General features: G+C 38.4%; 1 protein-coding gene across 1 annotated transcript; it reads left to right on the forward strand.

The window, feature by feature from the left end:
* Positions 1 to 5236: 5236 nt before the first annotated feature.
* sgcg (sarcoglycan, gamma) lies at positions 5237 to 20368 on the forward strand. Its single transcript, XM_061046207.1, has 8 exons — positions 5237 to 5395; positions 10802 to 11010; positions 11734 to 11838; positions 12912 to 12999; positions 14167 to 14286; positions 18005 to 18077; positions 18409 to 18532; positions 19192 to 20368. The coding sequence occupies exons 2-8, from the start codon at positions 10816 to 10818 to the stop codon at positions 19357 to 19359; spliced, it is 873 nt and encodes a 290-aa protein (XP_060902190.1). The 5' UTR covers positions 5237 to 5395; positions 10802 to 10815; the 3' UTR covers positions 19360 to 20368.
* Positions 20369 to 20578: the final 210 nt, after the last annotated feature.

Raw genomic sequence — 20578 nt, forward strand, 5'->3', positions numbered from 1 at the left:
ATTGAGTTTTTACACATTTCGACGTTAGACCATTTTATTCACCCAGCACATCCACACCGGTTTTATCTGTAAGCTTTTACAACTAGATCTAACAAAACCAAAAGTGATATGAGCAGGATTACATTTATCTTTTGGTCCTCTGTCATTTAAAGGTCATGTTTACAAACATCAGTTTCACGTTCAGTTTTAATGCGACACAGTCGTTGAAAACAGATAGTAGACATATATTATTTATGAAATGTAATAATAGCTATAGATAACAAATAGACTGAGGCATCTATCATTAACATTCATCTGTATAACAGCACATAGAGGGATTAAAGGAAACAAACATGCAGATCAACCATCAAAGGTCTTTAAACTGGAGTCCCAACATTATGGAAAATCTGATGTACTGACTAGTACATCACAAGATAAATTAATTATCAAAAACTGCATTAGGAAAGAATGGCAGAACATTTGGTATACATGCACCACAGGCAGACACCTTTACTATTTACAGCCTAAAGTGCCATGTAGATGAATAAAAAAATAATGTTATGTCATTTTATGTAGGCTATTTGTTGTTCATTTTTAATTTATTTTCTGTGTAACAGCCGTAATATTTACAGTCTATAGGGTAACGGTCTGATTTTATATTAATGCTATGTAGGAACTATGTTTTTGGTTCATGTTGTGCGACGGAAACTTTTAGTTGTTGCACATTTCCTTCACGAAGGAATGGGCCGGCCCTTTCCGAAGGGTGCGTTCGAATTGTCCCTCCTATCTCCTTTCACTATCCACTTCACCTTAACCCCGGGGAAAACGTCATGAGGTTAAGGAAAGATGTGAGGAGAATTCATAAAGGACTTAGGGAAAGGTGATCTCGTTGCTCTGACAATCCGACCACATTTCCACTAGGTGACGTCATTAAATAAGACGGGCCGGCGGAGGTTAATGACGTGTGTCTGCCGTGTTGAAACTACAATGTTCCGAAAATGGACTACAAAAAGATCATCTTAAAAACTTTCCCTTGTGCCCTCTTACTGGTGAAATAATCCTAATTACCACAAGGTTGGGAATTAAATAAAAGGCATATAGATTACAAGGCTACGAGTAACAAAAGTGAAACCATCACCTTCCTGTCCACTCAGAAATCAACATCAAAATAAATATGATTGTATGAAATTAATTGTTACATTAATGTAAGATATAGCCTACACATAATGTTTTAAGCATACAAATGTACAACTGCAAAAAGCATTCTTAAGTGAATGAAATATGTTGAATAAAACATCATCTGGATAAAAATGTCTCTTATCTTTTTGTGCGTTATTATTTGGCATAATATATTTTTTTTCAAAGCGATCATCTTTGTCTATTTTTCACCTGGGTTTAATTTTCCCCTCTGACAAAACAACTGGCCCCATTTTGGCCCCCTCAGTAAAAATGGTCTAGAACCGCCACTGAGAGGCGGTACCTACTATCCGTGCTGCATACTGTTAGTACCTACTATTTAGTATGCACACACAGTAGGCAGATATTTGTCCCTACTTCTTCTGATTCATTCAGTATGGAAGTGACGTCATTTACGTTTCCCGAACCGGCCGCATCCACCCGTTTTTTTTTTTGTTTAGCTTTATTCAAGAAGAGTAATGCACATATACAGTCAGGTAAACAAAAAACAATATCACAATGTAAATCAAGTAAAAGACAGATTAAATAACTAAATAACATACAGTACATAAAGGAAAGTACAAATGAAAGACAGTAATATACAGAATATAAAGTAAAATAAACCAATAAAGACACATTTAAATAGTGAAATCATTATTTAAATAGAGGGGGAAAGGTTTTATAATAATGCAGATATTTGTTATATTTTCTGTTGTTAATTAAAAGTAGCGATATCAGTCGGGTCTTTAACTCTAGATTAAAAATGTATTAAATTAATCCACGCTCGTTTGTTTTGATTTGGAGGCGGACGTGAAGTGACGATTTACGTTTAATTTCGCACAGCATTGTGGGTGGTAAAATACAATGCATTTCCTGAAAGGATGCATCCGATCCATACTGCATAAAACCCGGAAGTTAGTATCCATACTGAAATGTTCAGTATACTGAGGTGGACCCAAAAAATTCATACTGAATGACCACGAAAGTTCAGTATACTGAAACTCCCTACTGAAAAGTACGTACGTGCAACCCAACTTGTTGTTAATCAGTTACATATCTCAGACTGTGCTGAACAACTGGTAGCACTGAGAATATAGAAAATGGTCATCATTGAGGTTGTTAAACAACAAGTGCATTGTGCAAACAAACTGGCATTTGAAGGGTTAAAAAATAAAAAAAGAATGGATATTTTATACTTATGACAAGAACTAATGTTAGTTAAAAACTTTAGTAGCAAAGAACTTAAAAAAAAAAAAAAAAAAAATACAGACTCAATGGCAATGAACAGGCTGAGATAGCGATTTTGAACAAAGCCAGAGGGTTACGTTCATGCTAGGCTGACTTCTAAATGGACATAGACTGTAAATAATCATGGACGAATCCGTGACGTCATCCATCTGTTACGGCAGTGTGTTTCGGAGGCTCATCGGCAGCAGCCGTCATGGTCGAAATTCTGTCTCAGCCTAACTTTTAGTCAACCAAACGACAGGCTTAAAGCATAGGTTTTAAGGTTTTACATCGTGCCCACCTGTCAATCATGTCAGATACAGTCAGCATCAAGGGGAACGCCCACAAAATGTCACATCCGGTTCGCACTGAGGGGGAAAACAAACCGCTTGACACAATGCTAAAGGGCTGCTTTGTGCCCTTCTTCACTACAAATAAACAGACAAAATCTAAATCTAAGGTTTTATATTTTATCCCACTGAAGCACAGAGCCGGAGGAGAGGCGGGAGGACAAGCATAGTTGCCAGTTGGATTAACTAAAATATGCTATTGTATTCGGTGTTAATGGTTAGACCAGGATACTAATATTATGTTTAGTGTAATTTATAATATCTATAACAAATGTGATATTGTCTTTTATCGGGTGATTCAACCAGGTAGTAAACCTATCTGAGAAAGGATTATTTTCCTGCCCTGCCTCCAACTATGACGCGATGCCAGCTGTATCTATGGATAACACGTATAATTTTCAAAATCAAAACAGAGCCATTTTAAATCTGCCTGAAGTCCTGGTAATGCAAATATCTATCTAATATCTAATTTATTTGATGCCTTTTACTATAAGTTTACCAAATGATATGCTTTTATCACAAAATGAGCAACTGTTATGGAATATCTAGTTGAGCTGCACCTCTAAATGGAAAGGAAACGAGTGCTGTGTTTAGTGTGACATTAAAAAGGAAAGAGTACAAAGAAACACATTTTAAGATGATAAATTATATTATTCTGATTCTGAAAGAGTCAATATTGAATACAATATTTTTTGTGAGTGTGAAATTACATGCACACTTTTTTTGTAGAAGTCAAACCCCCTGTTTTATCTTCAAGAATTAGTTAATAAACTAAAAAAAACTCTTATTCAAATATATTTGAACTAAACAAGCTTAAAAGATTAAGGTTTTGATTCCATATCAGACCACTGACTGTTTTTCTTTTGTTTTCTTCTGTTTATTTTTACAGTATACTTTTGTTTTGTTCCTCTGTTCTTTAAGCGGTGCTTAGTCTTGTGTTTTTTTGTACTTTTTCATAATTGTTAAAGACCAGATAAAGTTGGGAAAAAAGCAATTTTGCAGACTTGCAGCTTCAGGGTGCGATCACACTGGCCATCCGTTGTGCCGTACTCAAGCACGATTGACCCCTGTGGCACCATTCACACTGGCCAGGACTAACCGTGCCTCAGCACGATTACCTCTTGTACATAACGTTGTATTACAATACATGCATGCTTTATGTTATTGTGAAGCGTGCTCAGTTGACAAACAGGCGAGAGAGAGAGAGAAAGAGAGAGAAAAAGGGACACACAGTCGAGTCTGTGTCTGCACATCAGAGAACAACACAGAGAACATGACAGCTACTTTACTGACTTTGCAGCTTATTTTTTGTCGTTTGGCCAGTGTGACCACACGGAGCGGTCACACTGGCCAAACCAACTGGACTTTAGGGTTGGGAACGGTACGGATGGCCAGTGTGACCGCGCCCTCATTCTTTTAAACACTGTGTTTGTTTTAAAACCCTGCTGTGCCTGACCAATCAGAGACATTCAGCACTGCAGGGGCTGCATGCCCTGCCCCCCAAAGTTCCTGGACCTTTAGAAAGTACCCCTAGAAGGGTCCTTCGTAGGGATAGATCTTTCACCCCCGAACTAAATTTATACCCTGGTTCATCCTACATTAGAAATACACATAGTTCCTCAAAAGGTCCCTAGTTCCTGCAGCTGAAAAAGGGACTAATAAGTATGAGTATTGATACTGAATTGCATTCATTGTTGACAGATATATCAACCAGGCATCTAGCTCTTGTCAGGTAGGTCACTTAATTATAGTTGCCTTGCTAAATTCATACAGGGCTCCTTTCTAGTAAGATTTTTTAAATTTGTCAACACATAAACTAGGCACTTTTTTTTTTTTTTTCCCAAAAAGTTAAAGACTCATAATTTGACAACTTTCATATCAACACATGAAAACATTTAGGAGTATGATTACTCTTATTAACAGTAGTAATCACTTATATTCAAGTTATATTGAAGGATGACCACTGTTTATTTATTTGTTTACATAACATACATATATTAAGTTATTAGAATAAGCTTTTAACTGTTTTAATTCACAACTATGACACAAACAGTTTAGTTTCAACATCTACAACCCTCATGCCTATTAAACTTTCTGTTTGTTACCTGGCTTCTCTAAACTCTGACTACATGTCATACTAACAGCCCTCTTCAAGGCCCTGCTGACTATAACTGGTTGGAGCCATTAGATAAACTCAGTGTAGGTTATTACACTCAGTGTGACTTAAGGCTCAAATTAGATCGGACTGCATGGGTCCTAAGGTTGGGCCATGAAAGTAACTCTGGTATGCATGACAAACTACCTTTGATTTCTATTGACAGTTTCTGTGTAAGAAAGAAAGAGAGAACACAATTCTTTAATGAAGATTAGTTATCTTCCCGCTTCCCTCTTTCTTTTGTTTGTTTGTCAGATGCATTCTTAGGGTATTTAAATATCTGCAAAAAGTCCTAATATGCAGAGGAAGTCTTAGTGGTTATGCATGGTGAGTTGTAGCACCATCTCCTGGTGATCAAATGGCACAATCAGAGTTGGATTTATGGAACGCAGCTGTTGAGTGGCTGACAGACGTGTCAGAAGCTCAAACACTGCTGCTTCACAAGCTGTACGTACAAGCTTGAGCTCTACTTTCTGTTTATAATAAAGGACACAAACAACAAACAACGGTGAGTAGACATTTTCTTTCAGAACAAAAACAGATCTGTTTTCTCCTCAACTTTGTTTAAAGGTAATTTTTAAGTAGCTTCATTATGGCAAGCTGACCTACGGTTCCATTTTTTTCAATAGGTTTTCGTTCTTAGTGAGTCATGTTCCATGTTCATAAATTCCTAAAATAGGTTGTTTGGTATTTGGAGAAAGTATTTTTGGCTGCCAGACATTTAATCTTACATGGCTAACAATAATGGAGTACAAGATTAACTTTTAAAATATGTCCTCCATAGTATTTCTTGTTTGTTATGGGGACTACTTCTGTATCTTGTGTTTGTTGTGTTTGTTTGTTTATACATTTGTAGATTGTATCCTGTGCATTTAAACTTTGTTCAAAGCGTTGTGTCCTATTTTTAGAAGTTAAGGCATCACAGCAGATTGGACACATGACGCCAGCCACTTACTACAGAGACCCTAGCTGTGTCCATATTCAGGGGTTGCATCTTACAAAGGATCCAGCTTACCAAGTACCCAGCCTTTGTAGCCTGCATAAACTGCTCAGGCAAGACTTAAATTAGACGGTCTGACCAGAGGATTTAGTTTGCATCACCAGTTGTTCCCATCCTTAACGTTTCATTGAACAGCCAGGTCGGGAGAATCTCCGGAGCAGTCCTCCCAAAATTATCTAGATATTTGCACATGTGAAAACAGCTATACAGAGCTTTCTTAGTGCTCTTGTTTAAATAAATTACATTGCATTGGAAAAGATCGGTTGACAAAAATATAAACAAATCAAGAGTTATTTCATCCTCAAGTCTCAAGAAAGTAAGAAGATTATGCTGCTCAACATAATAACAAACAAATGATCTATGCCTATGGCTTTAAAAGATATAGTTTGATGATATGGGAACAGATCAATTTAACATTATACCAGTTCTCATAGTCCTTTTTTGAGTCTCAATGAAGAACCCCCTTATAAAAACATTGTAAAGGAAGAATGTGCGACTTTTTGATCCATTAGATGTCGCCCTTAAGCACCAATATTAAACCAAAACAAACTGCTGTTTGGTGACACCTCCGCTATTCTGAAGCCTTCCGCTCCTCCAGCTGCACACCTCCAACCCCTCTCCACTCACGTTTGCCCAAAGGAGTTAACAATTAGAACGAACCATAAAAGCATTATTAAGCGCAAGCGGTGGAAAAAATAGTCCTTTGCTTGAGCTGCAATTGCCTGTGGTCTGCATTGTTTTGTTAGCAGGCTAATATTAGTACACTTTGGTTAATTCATAGCTGATCGGGATCTAAACACATCATATCCAAATAAGCAGTGAGCAGTGTTATTCTTCTTTTCTCTAGTCCTTGACTAAAAAAAAAAAAAAAGCTTTATATGCAAGGCCACCCTGTTCATGTAAACATGATGGGCTGTGTTTGGTTATTATTCATATTATAGCCTTTATGTGAAAACACTGTTCTCTTTGCAGCCCCATGAGGCTTTGCAGTCCTTGGCTCTACTCAAATACATCATCCATGCTGTGAAATCTGGACCTGACCTCTGTTGTCAGTGTGTCAGATCATCCAACGGGGCTTTCTGGGGGCATCGGCAGGTTCTGCAGTCCTGTAGTTGGGGTTCTGTCTACCCTCATGTAGAAACACAGAAAACTGCTCTTGGCCTTACAACTTATAAGTACTTGCTGAGCTAAAAATCTTCATTCCTTTGGTTTTAGCCACTGATAGGTCGCTGATGTGTAACCAGAAATTACTGCCTCTGCTCCATAATGAGTGGTATTTTCCTTTGCCTTTGGCTACTTGAACAACTGCTGGAAAAAAAGTTTTCCATGAGCACAGTCAGTCAGATATCCACTGCGTTGTGCAGGAGCTCTTGGCTCAGTTATAAATGATGTACTATGAGGCATCATAAATGGGAAAGCTGTGGCTCAGTCGTAGATTTGGTTGTCTCTCAGCTAGAAGGTCAGGGATTTCGATCCCCTGCTCCTGCAGTCACATGGCGAAATATCTTTGGACAAGACACTGAACCCCAAATTCCTCCTACTGCTGCATCAGTTTATGGATGGGATTAACTGCCTGTTGTGTTTACAAATGCAATGCTTGTAATGTTCCTTCTGCATACTTTGAGTGTAGTTACACCTTCAGTCTACTAGGGGCCGCAGTGAGTTGTGAACGTGATTCACGTCGGAGCTCTCGTTCAGTTCGTTCAGTGATTCATGTCGGAGCTCCGCCTCCGAGTCACTCTCTTCCTCTCAGTACATTCAGTGAACGAAACACTGACTGAACGTGAACAAGCGAGACTGCGAGTCACCAGCCTCAGTCACACACACACACACACACACACACACACACACACACACACACACACACACACACACACACACACACACACACACTGTACTGACTGAGGAGAGGAGGGAGGGCGGGCTTTGAGCGACTCTTACGGTCTAGAGAGAGAGACACGAGACGGGAGAGAGGAGAGCGCAACTGAAGTTGAGAAATGAACGACTCTTTTCAGTAAGTGATTCAGTTCAGTTCGTTCACCCAGATGATTCGTTCGTTTTGAACGAATCGTTCACGAACTACACATCACTAGTAGAGACAAGCAGTGAATAAACAACCGTCACAGTTCGCCGTCTCTCTTGCCTGACTCACGAACATAACAGTGCCTCCTCCATCAGTGGGTTAATGGGTAAATCTGTGACTGTGATTTAGGGTGTAAAAAGTGATTTGAGAAGTCAGAAGACAAGAAAAGCACTATACAAGCTTAGTCCATTTATCACAAACTTTTCACTGTTTGCACTGTCAACAAGGCGAACAATTGAGGTGCAATTGGGTAGCGATTCTGTACACAATTAAATCTAATGGCTTATAAAATATCCTGAATACTTAACAATAACAGTTATAGTTTACATTACCTTTACATCATGATTCAGGATATTTATTTCATTTAAGTTTACCAAACTTGTTAAACCTGCATTTAAGAGTGTACCTAAAGCCAGAAATGTATGGAAAAGTTATCGTTTTAAGATCCAGGAAGAAAAACATGAACTGGGAAAATAAACCCCTTTTGAACTGGCAACAACTCTGTACAGGAAATACAATTGGAGTAAGTTTACTTTAAAGTAAGGACTTTGATGGCCATAGCTGCCAGAGTGAATATTTTGATATCCAGAGTGAAAAGGGTCAATTGTACCTATAATGGCAAACACACATAAACTATTGTATTCCTCCTCAGCCATATAGAATGTTAGAAACTATTTGCAAGACAGTCTGGCTGCAGACCTCCACTGTCAGCTCTACAGACCTCCACTGTCAGCTCCTACCTCTACAGACCTCCACTGTCAGCTCATACCTCTGCAGACCTCCACTGTCAGCTCATACCGCTACAGACCTCCACTGTCAGCTCATACCTCTACAGACCTCCACTGTCAGCTCCTACCTCTGCAGACCTCCACTGTCAGCTCCTACCTCTACAGACCTCCACTGTCAGCTCATACCTCTACAGACCTCCACTGTCAGCTAAACGTTTTAGTCATGTATTTATATGTACATAAATACATTTAATGAATATAAATAAATTGAACTCATTCCTCAACATCCTATAGTTTTTAAAATTGTTAATTTAGTCAGTTAAGATGAGAGATGAACAGGAGAGTGAATTTAATGCAGAGAAAAATGCTTATCGAGTCTGCAGTTAAGAGTCTCTTCTTAGGAAAACACATCTCGTACAAAATTCCTTCTTTAAATATTATAGTGAAGCATATACGGTAAATGCAATCAGCCTTATTTTAATATTTTTTATCATAGTATTAGCTTACCTTGTGCATTTTAATTTGATGTTTTTACTCCTCACCATCATTCAATATTTTTGCTCTATTTGTCTTATTGAGGGATTTTCTTACCTGAGGTGTGCCGCTGTGGCTCAATTGGTAGAGTCATGGTCTCTTAACTGGAAGCTCGAGGGTTCGATCCCCAGCTTCTGCAGAAACTTGTCCCTGGGCAAGACATAAATAACCCCAAATTGCTCCTGCTTCTTCGCCGGCAGCATATGAATCTGTATGAATTAATTAGTTACTTCTGATGGTCTCACGACATAGAATCCTCTGCCATCAGTGTGTGAATGGGTGTGAATGTGTAGGTGTAACATGCGGTGTAAAAGCACTTTGAGTAGTAAGATGACTAGAAAAGGGCTATACAAGGTCAAATCCATTCACCTCGTGCCGTGGGACCATCTAACTGTGTCAGTGAGGGGACATTTCAAAATACATTAAGTCCAGTATGTGTTCAAACTCGTCTTTGTTTGTTCTCAAAGTGAATTATTAAGTCCTTCATTTAAAAACAGGAAAAACACACAAACAGAAAAAATTATAAAAAAGTTCTATTCAATTGTATTATGACCCTGCAGAGTATTAAATATTATGAGGGACGCATTACATCCTGGACACTCTGTTCACCACCCTCCCATCAGACACTGGTCTTTGGAAAAAAGAGAGGAAAGGGCTTTTTTAAGTCTTATGTTGGATCTGAACTCAGGTTACTGAAGATTATCCGAGTTTCCAAGTCGTAATTACAACTTCAAGGGGCGTTCCAGTTGACTCTTCCGTCAGGGAACTCGGAATTTCCGACTTCCGAGATCAACTGGTACGCAGCGTATGTGCTTGCATACTGCGCCGAGGGGAGGGAAACATTGTTTGACAACTTTTTGCATAAATATTGTTCTCCTAATAGTATAATCATTTTATTCAATCATAGAGTGAGTCAATAAATTATGGATGAAAGGGCATATTGCTTCAATGTAGAGTGTAGTATCATACACAAATGACCCCCATAATATTTAGGCAAAAAGTTATTACGTTTTGGGCTCAGCATCTTGTTGAATTATCGACCAGTTATTAGATTTTGGGTTTTATTACATTTTTTTTATAACATTTCGGGTCGTTGTTACATTTTGGGCTCTTACAGGGCTTTGGGCCTGAACCTGTGTCGAGAGCTGGAGATAACTGAAACCTCAGAACAGCCAATCAGAGAGATCCCCTTCGCCTCAAAAACTAGGGCGACCACCGCTCACCGACGGTCCAACTAGGACCAACGGCCGACGATTTCCTTGGTGTGTCAGGGCCTTCAGATGAGGTTGTTACTCCTATGTGAGCCATGTTGTAACGCACAGAAGTAAAATGACAACAGTGTTTCAGTCATAGCTGGGTTTGATGACCTCAAACCGCCCCCCGAAATAGTTCTAATATGTTTGAATGTGTCAAAAGAGTTCTCTCTGTGTATTTGTATTAGAAAACGTTTCCACTGATTCTATATTTAATATTTCATCTCTTCACAGAATAGTATAATTTGATTTCTGATTCTATGTGTATTTATTTACTATTATTTATTTTTCTGTATTCCTTTTTGACCGTGTATAGGACCCGGCCAGCAGATGGTGAGGGAGCAGTATGTCACCACCACCCAGGGCAGCAGTAACCCAGGGCTGGTGCTCGACGACTTCCACAAAATTGGCATCTACGGCTGGAGGAAGCGTTGCCTCTATTTGTTTGTCCTTCTGCTTCTCATCATTTTGGTAGTAAACTTTGCCCTCACTATCTGGATCTTCAGGGTTATGTGGTTCAATACGGTACGCATCTCTCACCATGGATGTTTATATTTTCAGATGGATCACCTCCTTTCCATGCTTGTCTTATATTAAATAAATAAGTATAGCATCAATATTATCAATAATGGATCTGCTCAAGTCCTTCCATAAGTTTTAGTATGGTATCAGTGCCAGAATAGATAAAAAAGTGTTTCTGGGAACACATCAAAGAATGATCTATGTAGGACCTTAAAGGATACTTATCTAACTTTGTTTGTGAAAAGATATTTTAAGGTAGAGTTCATATACTTTTTAAACTTTTTCAACACTTTGAAATAAATGACATATAGCTTTGTAATTATTTTTGGTATAGACAAAAAACAAATCCTGCCCACAGGAGTTTCCGCTGGATAGCAGCTGTTTGCATTCACACATAAAGCTCCTCCTGAAAATAGCAGAGTTTTTTAGGAGTTTTGTGCAAGTGTGAAAGCCCTAGCTTCTACCACTACCAAACATGGGAGCAAGGATGGCAGCATTAACCCTGTTGTGAGCTTCCTCCCACCATCTTTCCTTAAAATAAAGCCCAAGCTCCTTTCTCATGCAGTTCACTGTAATACCTACAAGGGGGGAAAAAAACATAACCTGCTATATTTTGGATTCTAACATTTCAGATAGAGCCTTTCTGTTCATTCAAAGATTGTGATTTACCTTTTCTTGCTGTTTTTTTTTTTGGATGAAAAAATAATTTTCCTCACTTGTTTGTAGGAAGGGATGGGACAACTAGAAGTACACTCTGATGGGGTCAAGCTGGAGAATGGCGAGTCCGAGTTTCTTTTCCCCTTCTATGCTATGGAGATCCACTCAAGAGAAGTAACATAATCAGAAACATACATTATTCTTGCATCTCTTACCAAATTTTCTCTACTTGCCTGCATGGCAATTATTTCTTGTTTTGTAAATCAAGCTAAAAATTTGTGTTCTGATTCTTAACAGATGAAATGTTGTGTTTTCATCCAAAATTATTTTGTAGCAGTGTTATGAAGCTCTTGTAAGTGAAATGCATTTTCTGACAGAATTGTTTTTGGGAGACCTGTCAAAACAAACTTCATAGAGCATATGGCATTCTTAGTAGTGTTGTTTAATGCCACAGGGATTTTAATGGTGTAAACTAGTTTATGGCTCTGAACTGCAAGAACTAGAGGGTATACTTTTCTGAAGTTGTTATTTTATGGGTTTTCTTGCTCATGGCAGACATTTTTTTAACCATTCTTTCTTCTTTATGGACCTCTTAAAAGGGTTGAGTGTTGTTTGACAGACACGTTCTCTAATGTACCATATGGATCTCCAATAAAATTGAGGATTAAGGGATTGAAAGCAGTATAAGTAACCTTCAATTTATGTCAACTTTGACATAAAAAAGCTATATATTTTATGTCCTTGTTTATTTGGTCCTGTAAATGCTTGCATTGCATTCTCAAGAAGACTCTCCTGCCTCCCTTCTGGCTGTTTCTCTCTGTGACTTTGCCAGAGAAAATTTTAACATAAGCACTTTCTATCTGTATATACCTTAAATTACTGTGCCAAAATTCATCTTATGACAGCATGACATGTATTAAAAATAAAAATATAGAAATTCGGCCAAAATGTGTCTATAAAGGCACCATGATGACTTAGACACGGTTTAAAATGGTTTAATAGATGCTTAATTATCCATTTAGTAAGCCAGTTATCCCTGTGGTAACTTTTCTGACACCTCCTGCTTAAAACCCAAAAAGTCAGAAGGATCGTGAGGCCCCGCTTTCACGGTCTGTATTCATAGGTTAGTTATAAGCCACTGAGATAAACGATTTTGGTTTATCATGTGTATACACATACTATCTTATACACTCAAGCAGAATTCTGAATTTCACAGCACTAATTTAGTGCTTCTTTTATTTTTACAGGACTCTATTCTTCTAGCAAACTCATCGGAAAAAGTTTACCTCAATGCTCGCAGTGAAGATGGTGATGTCAAAGGGAGGATATCTGTGGGTAAGAGCCTAAAAAATGACACTTGCACACACAGACACATATAGCACTCATGCATGGCAAAGTATCCCATTGATGTAAGCAGTAAAGCCATTGCCAGTAAAGCCATTGTCCTGCAGGATTTTTTAACATTAAAGATAGAATCAGTAGCTTTTCCTTTAAAGATAAAATATAGACTTGTAAAAAAGTAATGGCACTCAATCATCATTTTATGGGCCTCTATACATGTGTGGTGGTGACTGTGTCTGCAGAGACCCTGTCCCCTGCCTGTATTTTGACATTTTGGTTTACTTGGGAAGAACTGGGCGCTGTGTGTCCCCCAGACAGTGACAGCACACAGGTGAGTATGGGAGAGGATTCAATTCAGTGATTGGACACCATTCAAACCAGCAAAATATTGCGAATCTGGTTGTAGTGGCAAAAAAGGAACATATAATCATACTGAGGTGAAACGCCACACGGTCAAAGCTTGTTCAACTGCAGCCCACCCAACCCCCCCATTTTGAATGTTATGTTTACAAACTACAACATTTATTCTGATTCTACCTTTATTAGTATCAAAAAACAATTAAATAATTGTATGATTGCTTAGATTTTCAGTTTAAGTCCATTGAGTTTAAATTTCTTCTCTCTGCCAATACATCTACAGTATGTCATTCAACAGCTGTGTAGGGGTATTTTGTCATAATTTAAAGGCCAACAAAGCCACAGCCCTACTATGTGTCATAGGTGTTTCAACATAAAAAGCTTGCATCCTATTGATCCTCTGTAAATAGAAGTGAATTCTTGCTAAAGGAGATTTAATAATTTGTTTTTGTGTCTTCTTTCCACAGTGAGTATGTTAAATATCTCACTGGCTGATCTACCTACTTTAGATACTATACTCCTCAGCATTGATTGTAGGCATTGATGTAGCAGAGTGAAGGGGAAATAACCTATATTACTTTTCAGTTTGAGCAGTAATTGTCTTAGCCATGTACACATTTTAAATGACTAATTTAATTAATTCATTTTCAGTGGTTGGTGGTTTACTCAGTTTATTGCTTCATCTGTAAAGTTTAAAAGGTGGGAATTTTCAAAGAATTATGCTTTAATATATCTGTATTGCAGATGTGAAAAATATTTTATTCTGTCAATATATTACAGCTGTCATTGTCTTTGTGGTTGCAGGTGCAAAGGAGGCTCATGGACATGCTGAAAACCTGCTCATTAACTCCCATAATGACAACATGCTGTTCACTGCAAATGGCAACCAGACTGTAATTGGACCAGACAAACTACGAGTCACAGGTATAACAAGGTCAATGGGCGTGTCATAAAACACATACTTTAAAAACCACATTGAGTTGGTAGGAAATTCCAAAATCATTGAAAAAACAATTGCTGCCAGTCCATAGAACATTACATATTGAGTGCACATTTAAACACAGGATCCGATGCCGATGAGTTTAAACATGTTTTTTTGACCGCATGGATGATTTTACATCATTAATGCTTCCACTTCTGTTCTACTTCACTCTCTCAACAAAGGTGAATACAAGGGGAATATTTGTTCTCTAGCAAGTCAGGCTTGGTTTGGAGGGAAAGAGGGAGTAGGAGGCATGAGGGCAGGCCTTTATATCTTAATGTTGGGGGTGTGGCTTGAACAGGCGTGGCAACGAAGTCTGGTATGGTAATGTGAATTGGACGGAGACTTGTGATTTAACATCATAGTATGCTTTAATAGCTTTATTAGAGTGACAGGACAGTTGATATAATCAGAAATCAGGGAGAGGGTAATTGGATGACATGACATGCGGGAAAGGAGCCACAGGTCGGTTTGAACCTGGGCCGCCCGCTTCGTGGACAACAGCCTGTGTTCACTGGGTGTGCAAACTAACCCCTATTATCCATATTGTATATTTGATGCAGAGAGAATAATAATAATAATAATAATAATAATAATAATAATGATAATAATAAATTAGACTTTTATAGTGCTTTTCTAAATTAAGACGCTTAACAAAGAATACAAGAAAAACAAAACAACAACAGCAAAATGACAGATGTCTGGATTGAACCACGGAGAAGAGTGGGTGAAGGAGATTGTTTTTGTTTTAATTGGTGCGACCTGTTTGAGGCAGGAGGAGAGAGTGCAGAATGTACATTAGTATGGTGCAAAAGGCAGTATGTTAGTGTTGAGTTGAGTACTCATTTTACATTTGTGCACACTCAATTGAATAAACGCAAAAAATAACGATCGTTTTTTTAAATATGTAATCATGACTTTAAAATGACAATAGTGACTCAGATCGTGTTTATCACATCCATGATGTGATGGTCATGACAGGTTCACAAGACCTGTCTGACCACATGAGGGACCTGTAACACCCATGCTATTTTTCATTGTTGTTGCAGGTCTCTAGAGCTGCACCCCCTTTAATCTCAGATGCACCCTTAGTCATTTTGTTCAAGAACCGAGCCTGCTCTTATGGGTGGCTCGGTTAGTTTTTCGGCAGAACGATCTACTACTTTCGTGTCCTGCTCACTCACCCGTTTGTCTGATTAAAGAGAAACTATACATCCTCACAATAGTGCAGGTTACGCCAGCAGATGGTGCTACACGCAACGGCATAAAGTTTCACCAAAAGTTTGGAGTGAGTTCTGGGGAAATGGCGACAAAATGCATTTTGAATCCAGATTTAGATCAATATCTCATTAACATCAGAATGAGAATGTTGTGATGACATTATTTAATCTTAACTACGGAGCCCATAGTGCAAATGGCGAATGGATGTCCCGAGTGTAGGGCAGACAGTCCATAGTGCAGGGTGAGGCAGTCCAAAAGTACATAGTACCATAATAATGGTGACAGACTGTCTGTCCAGTTCATACTGTACAAGAAATGCAGCACATACTGTAGGTAACAGGGAAAAAAAGAAAGAAAGAAAAAGATTAAAACAATAAGCCATATTTAAGTGTCGTGTGGCTTGGAGGTAGGTGCTATCTCTGAAGCGTGATGTTCTGCTGGTGAAGCTTCTGAACCTCTTCCCTGATGGCAAACGAGTGAACAGGTGATGTGATGTGCTGGGTGGGAGGAGTCAGTAGTGATGTTTCTAGCTTTCCCTTCTGGTGTCATAGTGTGAGGCTATGGTATTCAGACTGCAGCCAATGATCTTGGAGGCTCTGGGCACTACTTTCTCTAGCTGTTTATCCTGGTTGGTCGTGTTACCGTACTAGGACAGGATAGAGAAGGTCAGCACGCTTTCTATGACTGCTCGATAGAAATGAGTCATACCTTTCTGGCTAAACCCAAATTTCCTCAGCTGACTGAGAAAGGAGAGTCTCTGATGGGCTTTGCATACAAAACCCAACACAGCTGTTGGACATGATGGTTGTAATGCAAAAGAGCAGGAAGTGGAGGATCCTGATGTTCAGGTCCCATGAGAGGGACTGGTGTATGGTGGAATGTAAGAAGCGGAAGGAGGAGACCCTCTCAACAACCTGGCCATCGACGGAGAGGGGGAGATGTTGGGTTGCCTTCTTTCTAGGGTTGACTATAAACTCTTTGGTTTTAGATGTAGGCCTACAGTATTAAGGATTAGGTTGTTGTCCTGGCAGCACCTCACCAGCTGTTCTACTTCACTCCGGTAAACAGATTCATCACCATCAGAGATAAGACCTACTACAGTGGTATCATCTGCAAATTTTAATAGTTTGACTGAAGTTGAAAGGGATAAAAAGTTGTTGGTATAAAGAGAGTATAAAAGAGGAGACAAGACACACCCTTGTGGGGTGCCGGTGTTAAGAACCCTGGTTGATGACACATAACTATGAATTTTCGCATATTGTTTCCTACAGGACAGGAAGTTCAGGGTCCATTGACACAGTACAGCATTTACACCTATGGCCAGAAGAGAGTTGTACAGACTAACAAGGATAATGGTGTTAAAAGCTGAGCTAAAATCAAAGAATATGTGGACTTGGCCTCAAGCTGTTGAAGAATGAAATGTGTGCATAGTGACACTGCATCGTCCACTCCCCTATTTGCCCTGTAGGCAAATTGGTGAGGATCTAGTGTAATATGCATCAAGTTCCTGCAGACAAACACCTTCATGACAACAGATGTGAGTGCAACAGGCCTGTAATCATTAGGCAGGCGATGTTATTTTTCTTAGGTACTGGAATGATAATGGATGTTTTAAAACAAGGAGGTACCGTAGATGAGGGGAGACCAATTAAAATGTAAGTAAGTACGGGGGTAAGCTGGTCTGCACATCTCCTCAGTGTGGTTGGTGTCACACTGTCAGGCCCTGCAGCTGCAGCTTAACTGATGTTTTGACAGTGAAAGTCATAGCAATAAGGGACATTGATTGTAAAGCACTTTCCAGAAATAACTGTATTAATCGCTCTGAGCATTAGCGGAGCTGCACTGAGCGGTAATTCTCGATAACACTCTCAGGAGAAACAGCATTCACAGCTGCTCCTCTGCCCATAAGTCAGAGCCACAGCCCCGCTTCTTTTCATTATCTTGAATCTTGAATATATCGGCATCATTCCATAATTTAACCCCAACAACTGAAACACATCTACTTTTAATAACTGTTTTTGCATTTTGTACAACAAACTTACAAACACCTCTTAAATCATATTTGCTCTCTCGAATTGTAAAGCACTTTGTAAAACCTTTGTCAAATAGAAGCCAGGAAGTTTCCCAAAAAGCCAAAAATGTCAACTTTACAATTATGCAAAAAATAAATTCAGATGATCCCCAAAGTCAGTACTTATACTCTGGGAATAATGCAGGTCACAACTTGACACCACTTGATGCAAGTTTGATGTTGTACAATAGACAAGAAATCCTTGGAATATGCTGCAAGCATTGCAATTGGTACGATCAAATGCAACACTACATTTTACACACTCTGAATATGTGAATCAGACCCTAAGGCAGCAGCAGATTCTATTACACACAGATTTTATGTAACCAAAGGTCAGGTATACCAATGTGTGTTCCTCTCTCTGTTAGGTCCTGAAGGTGCGCTGTTCCAGAATTCGGTGGAGGTACCCCAGCTGAAATCAGAACCTTTGAAAGACCTGAGGTTAGTATTTCAACTGTCTTATGAGGGTGTCTTATTGCTTTTCTTCCTATCTTTAATTGTTTTCTTTCAAAAGCCTCCAGGTGTTGAGAACTAGCGTGTATGCTAAAACACTTAAACAATGCATCTGGTTCGTCCAATGTAAATGTGATGTCCATGCCATATAAAGTCTATCTATATTTATTTTCCCATCTTAAACTTTACCGTACTTCTTATTTCTCATATTTGTTTAAAAGTTTAAGACTATAATTATTGGTGAAAATTTAACAGTATAGGCTACATAATGATATGATTGAAAGCAGTTTTTGTGTAATAATGAGCTGATTTGCTTTAGGTTGGAGTCTCCTACTCGCTCTCTCAGTATGGCTGCACCAAAAGGAGTTCATATCAAAGCACTGGCTGGCAACATAGAAGTTGCTTCTAACATGGATGTGTTTCTGCAGTCAAGTGAAGGACTGGTAAGAAAACCGCTCACAACTTTAAGAAGTCTGAACTTCTTCATGATTTTTTCCCCTTTTGATTCCCAAGGGAATGTATAAAGCTGCTTTTTAGCAACATGCTACTTTATACTTCTGTCTGTTACACCCGGGAAATTCAGGAGCTTCCATATATTGAGTTTTTTTTTCCAAAATTAGCTCTCAGATTTCATTGCAAGGGCTCATTACTACTTTAGTTCTCCAATTCTGCTTTATACTGTTGTAATTATGTATATATGTTCATTGTCCAGGTAACAAAACTTCTGAATTTTTGGTGGGAAATGTTACTGTTTCAAAAGAGTTAAGTGGTTGATTCTGATTAAATAATTCTTTTTAATCAGTTATTCTGTTTTTATGACATGGTAGACACAGGGCATACGCCACCGGCAATTTGCTGTTATCGTTATAGGATAAAAACTCTGTGTTAATTCTACGCAGATTATTTTAATGATCATATTCTGATCTGATTTTATTAATATTCTTCTATATCATGTTCTATTCAACATGTCTTCTTCACAGGGCACTACGTTAGGCAATGTGGGACATCCTTGTTTATCTCCTGCCACACTGTTTTCCATGAAGTGTATAGGGTTATATTTCTGGTTGAATTGTCTTTCCTCTCCACACTGTGTGTTATGCAGCTGGTGCTGGATGCTGAAACTGTGCGCTTGCCAAGTCTGCCCCTGAGCGAAGAAGGGGTTTCTGGAAATGCACAGGGTCTCTACGAGGTCTGTGTCTGTCCAAGTGGTAAGCTCTTCCTTTCAAAAGCTGGGGTCACCTCCACCTGCAGCGAGTATCAGCAGTGCTAGGACATGACAATCTCCCTTGCTCCATCATCTGAGAGGAAACATGCACAACTGTATACCGTCATACATGAGTATTTTTAATTAATACAACAGACACTCTGTGATGGTCTCAGTGTTTAACTCCAACTGATCCCTTAAAAAAAGGCAGCTGGTATACATTTTTAGAGATGTTTAGTCACATCCAATACCCAATTTGCAATCTCTTCCAAATTCATCTCAAAGCTTTGTGGAGAATTATTTTTCCACAAATAGTATCATATATGGGCAATGATGAGCTATTAAGAGCTTACATAATGCAGTTTTACCTTCCGGTGCTATATATAATCTGACACATATCAAGGGCTTGTAAGAATAATGTATTAAAAGATAACCCTTGAATATTCAAGAGTTCTTTTGGTATAGTTTTCTTTAACATATTTGTTATTAGAATTATTTGGGGTAAAAATTGGAGAAAATCTAACAAATATTCTTTGTAGTGTCAAAGTTTATTCAGGGTTAAAAGATTCAATTTATTTAGACAAAACACTACTTATTTGTTGTTTTGTTAATTTGTTTTTTGGGACAAAGATACTATTTCCTCATGTTACTATTGTGATATCACGTGTGTGACTGTTTTTTCAGTTTGTAAGATTATTAAGTTTGCACTGCATAAGCATGTAATGATGTATAAATAACAAGACAGACGCTTTTTCTTGCAAGTAATCTTGAAAGGCCTGTGTTTGCTTAGTATCTTTATTGATGGCCAAGAGTCTATGTGCATTTAACACAATATGCATGACAAGTAACTTATATTAGCCTCTTTTTAAAATCGATGTTCACAGTTGACCTGTATTACAAAGGACTATATATTGGTAATAGCGACTTTGTGTTAAGCACAATTTTCTGGCCTTTCTGTATGTAAGTTAGGCATAATAACCATCTCATGATGCTGTGCTGTCATTTTCAATATGCCAAACAGTAGTACATAACTACATATTAATCAATACATTTGTTGAATAAACTATGCATTGTTCTTCTCTGTGTCTAGGTATTTATTTACATATAATTTAACTTTTTTTTGCAAGTGTATTTATTTGATAGGACTGAAGAGTGACAGTTAAAATGGGGCAGAGATTGTTGAAATGAACAGAATAATCCAGGGTTTAAGTTGAAGCCTGATCCCATGTGGTGAGGATACAAGTGTCCCTGTACCAAAATTAACCTTATCCCTTAAATAACACAT

The sequence above is a fragment of the Labrus mixtus genome, chromosome 9, assembly GCF_963584025.1.
Source record: "Labrus mixtus chromosome 9, fLabMix1.1, whole genome shotgun sequence".
Taxonomy (NCBI): Eukaryota; Metazoa; Chordata; class Actinopteri; order Labriformes; family Labridae; genus Labrus; species Labrus mixtus.

What these genes read in the sequence shown, in the direction of transcription:
- sgcg (XM_061046207.1), top strand. Translation starts at nt 10,816, where the DNA reads ATGGTGAGGGAGCAGTATGTCACCACCACCCAGGGCAGCAGTAACCCA. An exon ending in AGACAAACTACGAGTCACAG is followed by an intron (nt 14,287 to 18,004) that starts GTATAACAAGGT and finishes TCTCTCTGTTAG; the next exon opens with GTCCTGAAGGTGCGCTGTTC. An exon ending in GAACCTTTGAAAGACCTGAG is followed by an intron (nt 18,078 to 18,408) that starts GTTAGTATTTCA and finishes GATTTGCTTTAG; the next exon opens with GTTGGAGTCTCCTACTCGCT.